The sequence below is a fragment of the Numenius arquata genome, chromosome 1, assembly GCF_964106895.1.
Source record: "Numenius arquata chromosome 1, bNumArq3.hap1.1, whole genome shotgun sequence".
NCBI classification, from domain to species: Eukaryota; Metazoa; Chordata; class Aves; order Charadriiformes; family Scolopacidae; genus Numenius; species Numenius arquata.
Genome location: NC_133576.1, coordinates 95637012 through 95651150, shown reverse-complemented (window position 1 = coordinate 95651150; position 14139 = coordinate 95637012). Strand labels below are relative to the sequence as shown.

Genomic DNA, 14139 nt, shown 5'->3' with positions numbered 1-14139 from the left:
GGAGGGAGGAATAAAAATATATATACAATGCAAACAACATACTAATTACTCTAGGCATCCTCTCACAGGGATCAGCATTCCAGCTACCGAACTCCTGGCTCTTTCAGGAAAAAAACAGGAATTGAAAAGACTAGGCAAACTGCTTTTAGCTAATTTCCTCGACATATCGCGAGCATACTTCCTGTACCGTCATAGTGATATCCTGGAAGAGAGACTGTTATTATACAGCCAGTTTATGAGTAACTGTAGCAGGAAAACCATAACAGAATCTTCACCTCCTGGGAAAACCAGCAACCAATCCTCACGTGAGGCGAAACATTAAAAACAGGAAATCAAAAGAAAGTGAACAGAGTTCCTCTCGCTTGTCCCCATACAGCATCCCCAACAGCTGGTTTTAGGTCAAAAACTCTTACTTCTCTAAAGCAACTATTAATTACAGAAAGGATTCTTCACCTTCAGAGCGTTTCCTTTCATTGAGATATGACCTTTTTTAATTACTTCAGCAAAACAAGGCAGAAGCTGACCAGAAATTCCCTGCTTTTTGTAAAAGCAAGGGAAATGTACGGGGGGGAAGACTGGCTGGCAATAGATTAAACCTGAAGCTTCAAGTCAACAGATGTGCCAGCTTTCTTACACCCTCCACCTCCCAGTGGAAATTTGAGTTTTATAAATTGATGTGCTTTGTGCTACTTCCTTAAAATTGAAGCAGAGTGCCATATTTATGCTTCATTAACACCCTTGCACAAAACATGCCCATTTTAACTAAGCTCCTTACGTACTTTGTCAGAAGCGAGGCTGTTGCAGCGCTCAAAGCTGTCCACGCTTCCCAGGCGGCCTCGCATTCTGTTGGCTCCCTACAAGAAAAAAAAAAAAAAAAAAAAAGGCGAGTAACTTAATCTGGTCTTTTTCCTCTTTTTCTGAAGGTTAAGCAAAGATGGGAACAGCTGTGCAGGTGAACATTCAGTTCAGGCACGTGACACATTTGACATAAGACCACAAGTTTTACAGGCAGTGACACTGTTAGCTGGCAAAACTGTATCGTCTCCCCTTTTGCTCCCAAGAGTTTTAAACCTGCAGCTCCGCTGCATGAAGCAAATGAGTATTTCTTGATCCTTCTGAGGCAAAAGAGCTGACTTGGCTTAAACAGTCAAGTTCTAAAAGCTCCAGAATTCAGTACCGTGCGTGCACTGCAGCTAATGGATGCGTTTGACATACTATGGTCTAAACAGAAAATTTACTCCATTTCTAGACATTTCAGACTAATTACTTCCACCATGGCAGAAGTAGTGAAAGCACTAAAACTGGGGGAAAAAAAAAAAACAACAAAAAACCACACCACACACACTGGCTGAAAATCCAGCCAAATAGCACCAGATACAAATAAGCCTTTTCAATTATAATGTACATAACCCTGAGGCAAATTTGCTAGAAATTAGTTAGCAGATCCTTAACAAAATTGTTATCTTATCTTGTTTCTTGTTTCCCAGGAAGAGGTGACAGAGCTTCAGTGCTTTTGACTACTCTCCACTCCTAACTAACTCCCATGAAACATGGGTGATGTCTGATGTTGAACACTTCCAGTTGCAGGAGTAAGTTGCTTTCAGTATTTTATCAGGGGAAAAATAGTCTAGGTTTTAGGAAAACTAGAGGTAGAGCTCCTGTCAGTATGCTTGCAACTACAGGGGAATTTATATCATCAGCAGCAATATTTATTTAGCCTACTTTTTCCTGGTAAGGTTTATTTTCAAGACTTAGAGTGCCCTTTAAGTACATTATCCCATTTAAGCTCATTACCAATGAATACTCTGCCTGAAGCATCTCTTCACTGACCCTCACAATAAAACAAGAGCAAAGGATAACTTGGAAGTTTCTCAGTAGCTTTAAAAACACACTTTTGGCACTATAAGAAGGGCTTTTTGGTTCAGAAGAAACAACAACAGAAGAGGTTAGCGCAGCAAGGGCTGGAAGAAATCTGTTCATAAGGTCAAACAGAGGTTATATTTATTTTGCCGAGGTACCTCATTAGGAAGCCATAGCCTGTTTTCAGTTCAAACCCCACAAAAATAAGATCAGTCCAGCAAAACAAACAAGGGAAGAAGTGACATTCCTCTGGGACTAAGGGAAGCCAGAGCACAGAACCCAGCATGTTTCCTTATGGAGAGTATTGAGCAGCTACTCCTTCAAGTAGATTAAAATGTCACTTGATGCTATTTATCTAGCTAAGAAGCCATCCACTTAAAGCGTTCCTAGATATCTGGTTACTACTTACTTATTTTTAATTTTGCTAAGATTGAGGCTGCATAAGTCTCTCCCCCACATATACTGACTTTTACTTTTTACTTAATCTTTTTATCTACAGAAAGATGCTGAATACCATTTTTTAAAAAAAATTAATTTCTCTCCTGGTCTCCTTGTTACTAAATATACTTTACAAAAAAGATGATAAGTCATACAATAATTAGCATGCCATTATATCAATACATGATATATGATTTGCAGCTGGTTTGCAGGAGGGGAAAAAACACCTTTGGTGCTTAAATAACTTTAGGAATTATCCATGACCCATTAGGCTTGTTGTTACAGCCTGATGAAGAATAAGAACTATTGAAACAGTCATTGTATAACACACATATGCACATAACACACAGTATACGTGCACAGAGACACTCATATTCTTGCTTTAACCACATAATTAGTGGTTGAGCCGCACTGTAAATGATTTTCCTCAGTCTTGAATTGTGTAACCTTTAAATGGATCTGCAAAGATGAACCCCTATATGTATAGTGACTCACTATAACATACTGCTGTTCCTGACCTCTTGCAGTTTCAAGTTAAAGATAAGACAACCTTCCTCAGAACAGTAAGTCCGCTTCATAAATAGCACACTTAAAATGGCCCTAATCAGACTCGGGTGTCCACTTCTCTTGAACTCAGTCATGGACTGTGTAGATCCCTACACTATAACATGAAGCATGTCACAGTGGCCCTGGTGAGAAGGAACATTTTATATAAACAACAACAATATATAAGCAATTTCCCTTCAGAGACCCTTCGACTTAAGAAGTGCATTTCATCTAAATAATTCTTCTTTGACATGATCAGAGTGCTGCTATGTCCGTATATGGCAGGGCTGCTTCATTGTGTTATTCCCAGTGGTGAAGGCCTGTTCCACAACCACCGCAAGGTTAGTGACCCACCGTCACAGCTAAATCACTTTCCAGTCACATGTGCTTTAGATGTGGAAAAGAAATCGGACTCAGCACAGGCATGACTGTAGCTGTCACCATTTGATGATATTCCAGACTGCTGAAATTATCCAGATCTTCTGACTGTCATTGCTCTCTTTTGTGCTCTCTCTCTTCAGACCAAGTCCCCAGTGTGTAAAACTTGCTGAACAATGTAGGCCAGATTTGACCAGAAGAGTTTTAATGCTAGCTTCAGTCCTAGGTCAAATTCATGTCTAAGCTTAAGTACAAACAGTTCTAAGGATCCTCCTTGGCAAATAATATTTTGCCTCCTTTATAGGGAACATCTGTGGCATAAAACGTTTGCAGGTTACTTTATGACAGACCCACATAAGCTACAGGACAAGTGCAACTTAGGTCGTGATTTAGCATGGTGCTTTTAAAATTACTAGCAGAAGGAACGTAATTTCACTTAATTCCAAATTGTATTTAGACCTTGCCATCCAGTATTCACAGCGCATCATGCGTTCTCTGTAACAACGCACTGGATCCCAGGCACCCAGCCTTCTTCAGTTACTTTGCTATATGCCACTTCTCTGCTTTCAGGACTCTCCCTTCTGAGTAGGGGACACTAAGCAATACTTGCATCTCAGACCTCTTTAAAAGGCTATTTAATAAAAGAGAGTTTCAGTAATTATCTGCAATTCCACATCATACCTAGCTAGCAATACTGAAATGAAGACTGTGCCCTTGTTGCCAAGAGGGCCAATGGGATCCTGGGCTGCATAGGGAAGAATGTGGCCAGTAGGTCGAGGGAGGTCATTCTGCCCCTCTACTCTGCACTGGTGAGGCCACAACTGGAATACTGCATCCAGTTCTGGGCTCCCCAGTTCAAGAGAGACAGGGAACTACTGGAGAGAGTCCAACGTAGAGCAACTAAGATGATTAAGGGATTGGAGCATCTCCCTTACGAGGAAAGGCTCAAAGAGCTGGGGCTCTTTAGCCTGGAGAAGAGAAGGCTGAGGGGAGACCTTAGTAATGCTTACAAATACCTAAAGGGTGGGTTGAAGGATGATGGAGCTGGACTCTCTTCAGTAGTTTCCAGTGATAGGACGAGGGGCAACGAGCACAAGCTAGAACACAGGAAGTTCCACTCAAATATGAGGAGAAACTTCTTTACGGTGAGGGTGACAGAGCACTGGAACAGGCTGCCCAGGGAGGTCATGGAGTCCCCTTCTCTGGAGATTTTCAAGACCCGCCTTGATGCAATCCTGAGTAATGTGCTCTAGCCAATTCTGCTTCAGCAGGGGAGTTGGACTAGATGATCTCTAGAGGTCCCTTCCAACTCTGACAATTCCATGATTCCATAACAACTCACTTTGGGGAAAAAAAAAAAAAAAAAAAATTGCTTTTTTTTTCCCCCCTGCAAAAGGAAAACTTAGTTACTACTTTCTAAAGATTCTTAGTGACCAATATGAGCATTTATAGCTATGAAAGGTAAGGCATTACTTCTCATAACAGAAAGATTTCCAGTTTATGCAGACATACTTAGTCACACTTTCAAAAAAAAGCTAACGTGTCTCTTCATGGGATCATCCTGATTATTTTTTTTTTTAGTCTGAAGCAACACATCTGATAATGGTCAACTCACTCACCTGCCACCTACAATGAACGTTCATTACTCAGGAAAAGTTGCCTCTGTATGTGTGGCCTCACCATAGACTTCCCTCTGTATGTGTGGCCTCACCATAGACTTCCCTCTGTATGTGTGGCCTCACCATAGACTTCCCTCTGTATGTGTGGCCTCACCATAGACTTCCCTCTGTATGTGTGGCCTCACCATAGACTTCCCTCTGTATGTGTGGCCTCACCATAGACTTCCCAGCACAGCTAAGTCACAATCAACCCAGCTATAACCCTCAGATTTCACAACAGGGTTATCGCTTCATTAAGTATTTATCAGACTGAGGCCAAAGAACAACAACAAAAAAAATCTGATAGGTCTTTACTGTCAAGGATATCTGGGAGAGCTGCTGACAATGAGTTGTTAATCTTACCCTTGAGAAGATATTTTCCAGAGAACTAGTCAAGGATTTCTTGGCCTTGTTTTTCAGAATGTCAAGTTTAAACCTGCCACCACTGGTGGTGCTTTCCGGAATCGCACTGTTAGAAATGGTCTGTTGAAATGAGCAAGGACACAATTCAGATTTGGCAACTCTTTTTGCGACTGAAGACCTCCAAAGACTAGGGCTGAACCAATTCACATAATAAACAACATACCCCTGGCCTTTATTTACAAAAAAAAAAAAAAACCACAACAAAAAAACCCCAACCCACAAACAAAACCAAAACAAAAAAACCCACAGCCCCCCTGCAAAAACCCCCACAAACCCCCCACAGTTAAAGGCACATTTCATTCCTAAAGACTATTTTGCAAAAGCATATCAATTTAACAATACTGTTACCCATTCCTTTGCTAGGTAAATTTGTAGTTTAAACTAAAAACCAATGCCGTCTTCACCCCTATTCCCCCTAGAAATGACGGTTTGGAAGCAGGGATCAGGGAGGAAGGAAAAGGACCAAAGAGGTAACCTCACATTGTAAAGAAATCTAGACCTAAAAATAATTGGTTGTCTTTCTTCCCTGTCTTCCTTCCCCCCAAACACACCAGTGTAAACCAATTCAAATTACTTCTCTTCCACAGTCCTCTCTTAATTATGATACCCAGCTTCAGCTACCCCTTGATGAACTCTAGCAGCGGCCCTGCTAGTATTCAAGGTTGTATTTGAATAAGGTGGGAGGAAGAAGAGGAATAATACAAAAATAAGCCTTACTGATGGTGCTTCACCAATGTGAACATGTGTTTTCTGCTTAGTTTCACAAAGTTGGCGTAGATGTAAGATCACAAGTTCATTTTCTTCCTGGTCATTGTCAGGCTTCATTTTCTGTCAGTAACAGTGAAGAAAAGAAAAAGAAGTGGTCTTTCAAGTCACGATTTGCTTATTTTCCCTTCCGTATGTGTGTATTCTTAGTGTATCAAATTGCACTACTGTTTGTGTGCCTTCATGCTCCTGAGCAAAAGAGACCAAACTCTCCATATGGAGAATGTTACAGGCTGTGAAGGAGGGAGCCTTGTGCCCACACATTTTGTTTCCTAAGGTTGTCTGCCATTGTATAGCCTTCTAAATGGAACAAGGAACCCACAAAAACCAAACAAGCATTCCCTTCTTCAGGCAGCTAGAGAGGAGCGCAGCCTTTGGAAGCCTAAACTACTGTATACTTCATCTGCTTGAGTACACTTGCTTGCACTTCTTGCCACAGAGTAAGTCAAAAAAGAGCTTCTGCAAAACCCAATCACCTCCGATACCTGCATATCTCACCTGCTCTCAATGCATTCCCACATCACTTTCAAGTAGGGAAATGCATTTATAGATGAAGAAAGTTCAGAAAAAAAAAAAAAAATTACTCTGGGCATGAACATAGAACATCTTAGCGGACCTGGGAACCAAAAACTTTTCTGATAGCAGTGTATCACACAGGAGGTTGGAGCGTGCTCTTTAAGTGTGATGCTTGGTGGAACAATAATAATTTCTAGATCAACTACATAATGAAACAAATATAATCAAAATAAAAAATGAGTAGTCCATTTTATCATGGTCTTTTCAAATTTGAGACAACAGCATGTAACATATTACCTGAACACGTTCAAAAATGTCTGCTTGCTCATTGTCAGTTAGTGATGACAGATGCCTCTGAATTACAAGTTTCGCTCTTGGTGGATAGAGTCCTGAGAAAAGAAAGGAACATTAAAGCTTCTAGATTCTCAAACCATCTCTCAAAACCTTTGAAAAAATGATAATAAAAGATATAAACCTGCATTTGAGTTTACACAACTGTTATACGTTAAACTTGTATTTTTGCAGTACCCATGATACAAAACACTTCAGGTTTTGCTGAACCACATGGTTTTGTCTCCTCTCTTTAGCAATAAAAACAGAACTAGCAGCAGCCAAGTGGCTGGCTTCTGCAGAAAAGGTTGTGCTCCCTACCCCAGTGGTGTCTTCTGTCCTAGTACCAAGAGGTCACTAAGATGGAAGCCTGACAACTGTATAGGAGAGGAAGAAAAGGGGAACAGCGATCAGGGATGTAACTGGAAGGATACTCAATGCACAAGATACTCAGGAGTTTTCAGGTGTGTTTAACTGAAAGCTTAGATGCATTTCCACACAAGGAAAGGGTAGGGTATAGGTCATATCAGAGAACTGAAGACACTCTTAAAAGCAAGAGCAGCATAAAAGCTGTAAGAATAAAAGGAAAAAAAAATTCTGATGTTTGATAAAGTGCATACTTGCTCACAGAGCTTATTCTAGGAAGCTGCAAAAACTGTGGGGAAAACACACACACACACACACACCATTCAGATGAAAATATACATTTGTTTCCATCCAATGCAGACATCGTTCATCAAGAACTGCAATCAGAACAGATCAAGATTTTCCAAAGTCATGAAGCCTTGGGGGATGTCATTATGATAAACTTCTAGACTCTAAACAAAGCAGATAGATAAAAAGAAAGGGACACTAAAATAAGTCTTTCGGTCACTAAGTACAAAGTTTATGAAACTACTATTGTGGTACTCATTACCCTAGAAGAGATTTTATTTTGATACTGAATACTTATCCCAGGCTTGCAAATACCTGTATTCAAGGTACTTACACTGCCTTACACAGCAGCCTCTATAGTTATTCATTGACAGGACACTTTCTCAGTTAAGCTTTATCACTTCTGAATATCTGTTGTAAACCCAGAAAATACCAGTCACAATCTTAACAGAATTTCACTCCACTAAGATTTTATAATTTGCTTTTCATCCACCAGAGGGAGGTAAGTAGCAATTGTTACTTTTAATCAATGGGAGAACTGGCAATTATCAGCACCACCACTACCAGACCAGAAGATAACAAGACTAGTGGTAACATATTTGGGGTTTTGGCATACAACAAGGAGACACAGTGGAGTGACTATAAAAATAGAATCCCGCTACTATAACTGTTGTGTTTTTTTTTTTTAATTCTATTGTGTAAGATTTTTTACATGTGTTCTGGCATACATCACTTCCAGATAAACTACAAAGGTTTGTGTATTCATATTTGAAGCCAGGTACTTGCCTTAGCTTTCTGCATTAGATATTAATCTCCTAACTTCATCATTTATTTCCCATAATAGAACAAGGTTTTGAAGTGTGTAAGAGAATAAATGCAAAGAAGGAAAAAATAATCCCACAAGGAAAAAACATGAGAAAGCAAACCCCTTTTAGATCACAACTGTCTTTTTCCAACCCATTTTGCAAGCATGCATCTTCAGGGGAAAAAGAAAAAGACAGAAGAATGAACTGGTGGGTTCTTCTGCTCTGCTTAACATTTAAGAGAGGTACGACAATGACAAGAGTATGTATTTATAACACAAGCTATACTATGTTCAGTTGCAATATCATTACTGCTGTCACCTACATGATTACAGAGTGCAAAGCGATCGTAAGAATTGCTGATTGAGATACTTTTCCCTCTGTTCTTTCACTATTTAAGTGGAAAGCGCGTGGTTGACAAAATTAACACATACAGTAAAATTACTCTAGAATAATCAAAAAAATACAATTAGAAAATAAACTCAGCTGCTACCTTCAATTCTTTCACAGAGTTTGTGCAATGAATGCATAGGGCAGGCCTCACACAGTTTAATCTGCGTCTTGGCATTTTGCAGAGCTGCAGCAGTGCTAAAGGCTTGCTTCAGGGTAAGCATTACCTCATCAACCTAAAGGGGAAGGAGGCAAAAGACAGTATATAAACAAAAATTCATGCCATACACACCAAATAAAATTTATAAATCACACCACAGACAGGTGTTTTACAATCAAAAAAAATCCTGTTTGCTGCCTTCTAAAGAGATCAAGGTTGTATTCCCAGCTTTTCTGCCTTTTCTGTGGATGCTCACCATCTCTGAGTTGTTGATACTTCAGAGAGTGTAATTTTGAATATCTAACTGCAACTACTCAAAGCTTACTGGGCAGGCAGCCGCTGTTTTAAGAAGCCGCAAGTGGGAATTTTTGGCTGGAATATATGCTGCCTAAATAAAAAGCATTAATTTCCTTTTCTTTAGCTTTAGGTTTCTCCCGTAAACTGCACATGCTCCCCATCAATGATTTTCCTCCCACTGCTGTACCATTTTAGAACAAAACCCCACACAGACCCATCCCGCTGGAAGACAGAAGCTTCCCACAGCAGTTCACTTTTCTCCAGGCTACTAGACTGGCTACCAGCTTCATTATAAACACCAACTTATCTTTAAGTACCACCAGCCAGCCTTGCAGTCTGCCCTGATCTTTCCTCTGCTGCTACCACAAATACAGCAGTGCTATGTTCCCACACACCGGCACTGTAAAAGCTCAATTTTTGTCTAAGAAAGGTCGAGGTGACAGCATTTCTTCGCACTAATTCAAATACACTCCCAGATCTTATATACAAAGCACCTGGAGTTCGCCTGTCTGTATTTCAGGGGAATACAATGCTTATTAAAAAGCTGTTTACTTGAATCTTGGCATTAGCATGGAAAGGAGGAGGCAACAGCTTGACGACAAGCTGAGGAAAGAAATTAGTATTCTACTTCAGAATCAGGTTCTTGCTCTTACCTGTTGCTTTTTTTACAAGCAGGAAGAAAAAAGCTGAAATATTTGAGACCAAAATCATGCAGTCTAACATTGGAAACATACAGACTTTATTGAGGGTCTGTCACTTGGGAAAAAAAAAAAAAGAACAAAACAAAAAAAAAAAAGGGGGCCTCTGAACGTAAAAACTTGAATTAGTTGGTGTCCCAATATGTTTGGGGTTTATTTATTTATTAAAATCCACAGTTTTAGCCACTACCAGTAATTTCTGAGTGCTCTCTCTTCTTAGCAGTAAAGCAGGGCCTCGAACAGCAAATATCTATCTTGCAACACAGACTGGTAATTTTTAAAAATTGGCAACGATGCTTCCCAAATGGAAGATCCACAGAACAGCACTAAGCATATGGATTATGACTACACTAAAATTATGAGAACTGAACGTAGCACAGAATGTAGCTAAGTTTAGAGCAAATATACAGAAGAGTACCAACACAGCCTGCCACTAAGGTCCAAGTGATTGCATCTGAAAGTAGCTCAGGAATGTTAATTTCATACTGCAATGTGGGCATACTCACACATATCAGTACCAGAACATGTAAAGAGGTTCATAATTATGTGGTTACTTTATACATCACATTTTAAGTGTTTGAATTCTGCATGGCCAGATTTATCAATAGGTCAGATGTAACATTTTATTACTACAAAAGATAGAACTGATTTCATAACAAGCTCCCATTTTGATAAAATTGCAGCCTCAGCTACCGTTGTACACCTAGGGCTGTTGGCTGTTTGAAGTTTTATTGACATAAATCTATTCAATCTTAAACTAGTCAATGGATTAACAAATTACATTTTCAGCTAGCTAGGGATTTTTAAGGTTAGCTGAGAAGGAGTTAGCAGCTGTCAGCACAGCCATCAGGGACAAACGTGTTTCAGAACAGAAACCAACTTCTTTTAAAAGTGTCAGAGCTTTAAAATAAAAATGTAGTAGCCAAAATTATTTCCTGTATGCATCTCATTATTAAGCTACCTGTATCAGTTAAATCACTGGCAGCTGGAATTTCAGTTGATGGATACATACTTTATCAAATGTCCAATGGACTTTTCATAGTTACACACATCCACGCATATTATGTTTTTCTCCTTCTCTGATCAGACGCTGCTATTTTCTTCTTCTGATGAGCAAAACAGACTACAGGGAAAATGCTAAACAGTCACATGCAGGCTAAAGACACGTGCAGGAGCAGGCCAGTAGTTTAAACCCTGCCCTGAAAAGCATGTTTGGCTTTTATCATCAGCTTAGTTTCTGATTCAATGCATGTAATTACATGTTTAATGGGGAATCAAGTGTCTCAACAATTAGAAATGCAAGAGTTACAATCAAATATAGAGCCCAAATATGCTCACAGTGTGCATGTATCAACTCACCCATCTGCATTTTTTCTATTTGTTATTGATACATGCACCAGCAGAGTACCAGGATATGGATGTGTATGAACAGAATGTATGCATTTCCTATTGCCTGTTTTCATATTCACAGCTGAGGTCTCACACCTGAGAAGACGTGACCACTGAGACTCAGCTGACACAGGAGAATAACGGAGACTCCCACGGTTTAGGAAGTGCCTCAGACATACTTCGAGGGAAAGCTTAGGATCATTAATAAATACTCACCAGAGACTCATTTGCACACTGGAACACATAGCAGACATACTGGCTTATCCCAGGTTCAACAGATTCCCGGCATATGAAGCCAAAGTGATCAACATGTTTTATACCCTAAAAGAGTTTAAAAACAGCATTAGTGGACTATTTTGTAAAGAAGTTTAACTTCCAAAGTGATCCTTAAAATAGTTACCAGACTCTCAACAGTTGCCAACACAAAAATCTGAGAAACTATAAATGCATACTCCTAATGATTTACTTTACAACTGCAATAGTTACCTTTTAATTTGCTTTTTGCATTTAAACTTTACATAAACCTTTTTACAAACAAACAAAAAAAAAAGTTACACAGCAACAGACCTGGACCTGAATTTTTTCCATTAGGAAAAACGGATTTTCAGAGACGAGAACAAGAGATTTCACTGAATTTCACTGAATTTTTTTTTTAGAGTTGGAAGGGACCATATAGATCATCTAGATTCCTAGGTTGTATTTGTAATTGCCTCTGCAGTGAAAAATTGATGTAATGAGCCCACACTAAAACATAGGACTAGAGTAGTATTAAAGTAGCAACACATCTTCACTTTCCTATAATACAAGTTTGGACTACACCGAAAAACGCAGGGAATGAGTGGTGACATGCAGAATTCCAACCAAATTCTTACATAAATTCTTTGAGACTCAGTTACATACCAGAAGTTTCAAGACTTAATACACATTACTACTGATGTTTTCTTTCAAGATCCTAGTTTAACTGCCTGACAGGGAATGTTGCCTTGCTAAAAACAGCACTGAGAAGATCAAAGAGAGCTGCTTCCTAAGAAGCACTATATTCCCAGTCTCAATTCATGGAACATGACTCACTGTTGTTAAAGCTTTTGCCAATGTTTTGATCATCTTAGTATGGTAATAGTAGATTTTCTCCAAAAGAAAGCCTAATCCCTCAAGTTCAAATACAACAGAAAGCAGAACTCGGTTGCTTGGATCCATCTCCAAAGAAAACACCTATATCATAAAAGAGGGGAGGAAGAAGGCAAAACAACTTGCTTGTCACCACAGAAAACATTCTAGACAAAATTGGTAATGCACTACGTGACAGACTGAACATATTGTCACTACACACTGTAGTTTTTAAAAACAAAATTCCAAGTTACATTTGTGCTACTTCAACAAAACTTAACAAAGGTGCAGAGGGCTTCTAAGATGGAAAAAATGGCATTAGTTTACTACAGTCCACACTAATCCTGACTTAATTGAACCGATTTTCCTGTGACACATGAAGTCTTCGAAAGTATAAAATGAAAAAGAACAGATGTATATACATATGTTGATCTATATAACAGTGAAATGTTGCTCTCTGTTTTGCAAGTAAACCATATTTACCTAGGGTGGGTCAGTGAGATGCCAGTTCCCTCACTGCTGACAGTGCCTGAACAAGTCTCTTGCTGTCTGGTTTCTCAGTCTCCACAAGAGAAAATTTGTGGTGGAGATGGACGTGACACTGGCACCACTGAGGTGTAAATAGTACAGTATGTTCCTCAATTAACAGTACCTCCATTACATTTCTTTAAGAGGATGGCTGGACTTGTCATGCCAAAAGAGCAAAGTTGTTTGTTGTTCTGGGTTCCCTCAAGGTCAGCAAGGCTGCAACAAGAAAACTTCTACAGCTCTCTGACACCAGAGCTTAGGCAGGGGTTTATCATCAGTTGTATTTGCTGCTTTGACAATTACATGGAGTGCAGATAATGAATTTAACACAGCAGATCAACCATACTTAAGCTATAAAATAAAAATACCTTTGTTAGACCAGACTAAAAGAATCCAGAATGAAGGCTGAAGTGACCATCTCTTTTTCATCGTTTGTAAGCTTAGAAAAACTAACATTCCTAAGCTGCAGTCTCACAATAAGCAGTAAATCATTGCCCTATAAATCCACAACAGAGAAGCCCTGTGGCTAGCACCGAGTTCTTAAAAGAAGTACTGATGAGGTTTATGCAACCAAATCCTTAGTCTTGAACAAATTAATGTTTCATTTCTATTGAACACAGAAAAATACCCCAACTTCTCTAAAGTAGCCGTTTTGCATTAAAAAACAAAACAAAAAACGCCACAGTATTGTTAGTGCCTGCTTGAGTTATTCAAGCATGCAAAATAACAAAAGCCTTGCTCCAAATGAAAATGAAGAGGTGGAATGAAAAATTCCACCTCCAAAGCCCAACACACAGCATTACCTAACACTATTTACTGTACACAGTTTATTTTACTGAAGGAAAGCTAGACCTTGAAGGTCTGCCATGGTCTCACTGGTCTCCATCACACTTTAAAGTCAGCTGAACAAAGGTCCCCGTTTAGGACTTGTTGTGTTTGTCTATTATCAGTATATACATGCAACCCAGGAGTCCAGTATGTGAAGCTGAAGTATCACTTTTATTCAGCTCAGTACGCCCATAAAGCGGAAGACTCAAGCCACCTGCAAATTTTGCTTTCCATACCACTGCTTTAAGAATCGCTTTGATCTGTATTTATTACAAAGCTATTAATACATCATTGTTTGATTATACTGTCCCATTCTAAATTTGCACTTGCCTTTCTTCTCTCTACCAAGAGTAATACAAATTGTAATCAAA

General features: G+C 39.3%; 1 protein-coding gene across 2 annotated transcripts in view; it reads right to left on the bottom strand.

Annotated features, from left to right (window-relative positions):
* Positions 1-14139, bottom strand: part of TBC1D4 (TBC1 domain family member 4) — a 120183-nt gene that overhangs the window by 30761 nt on the left and 75283 nt on the right. For both annotated transcript variants that reach the window (XM_074152315.1, XM_074152306.1), the window contains exons 4-9: positions 11522-11626; positions 8865-8997; positions 6882-6973; positions 6021-6131; positions 5244-5363; positions 780-854 (exon numbers count right to left, since the gene is read on the bottom strand). In XM_074152315.1, the coding sequence (XP_074008416.1) occupies positions 780-854; positions 5244-5363; positions 6021-6131; positions 6882-6973; positions 8865-8997; positions 11522-11626 (636 nt within the window). The remainder of the gene's footprint in view (positions 1-779; positions 855-5243; positions 5364-6020; positions 6132-6881; positions 6974-8864; positions 8998-11521; positions 11627-14139) is intronic.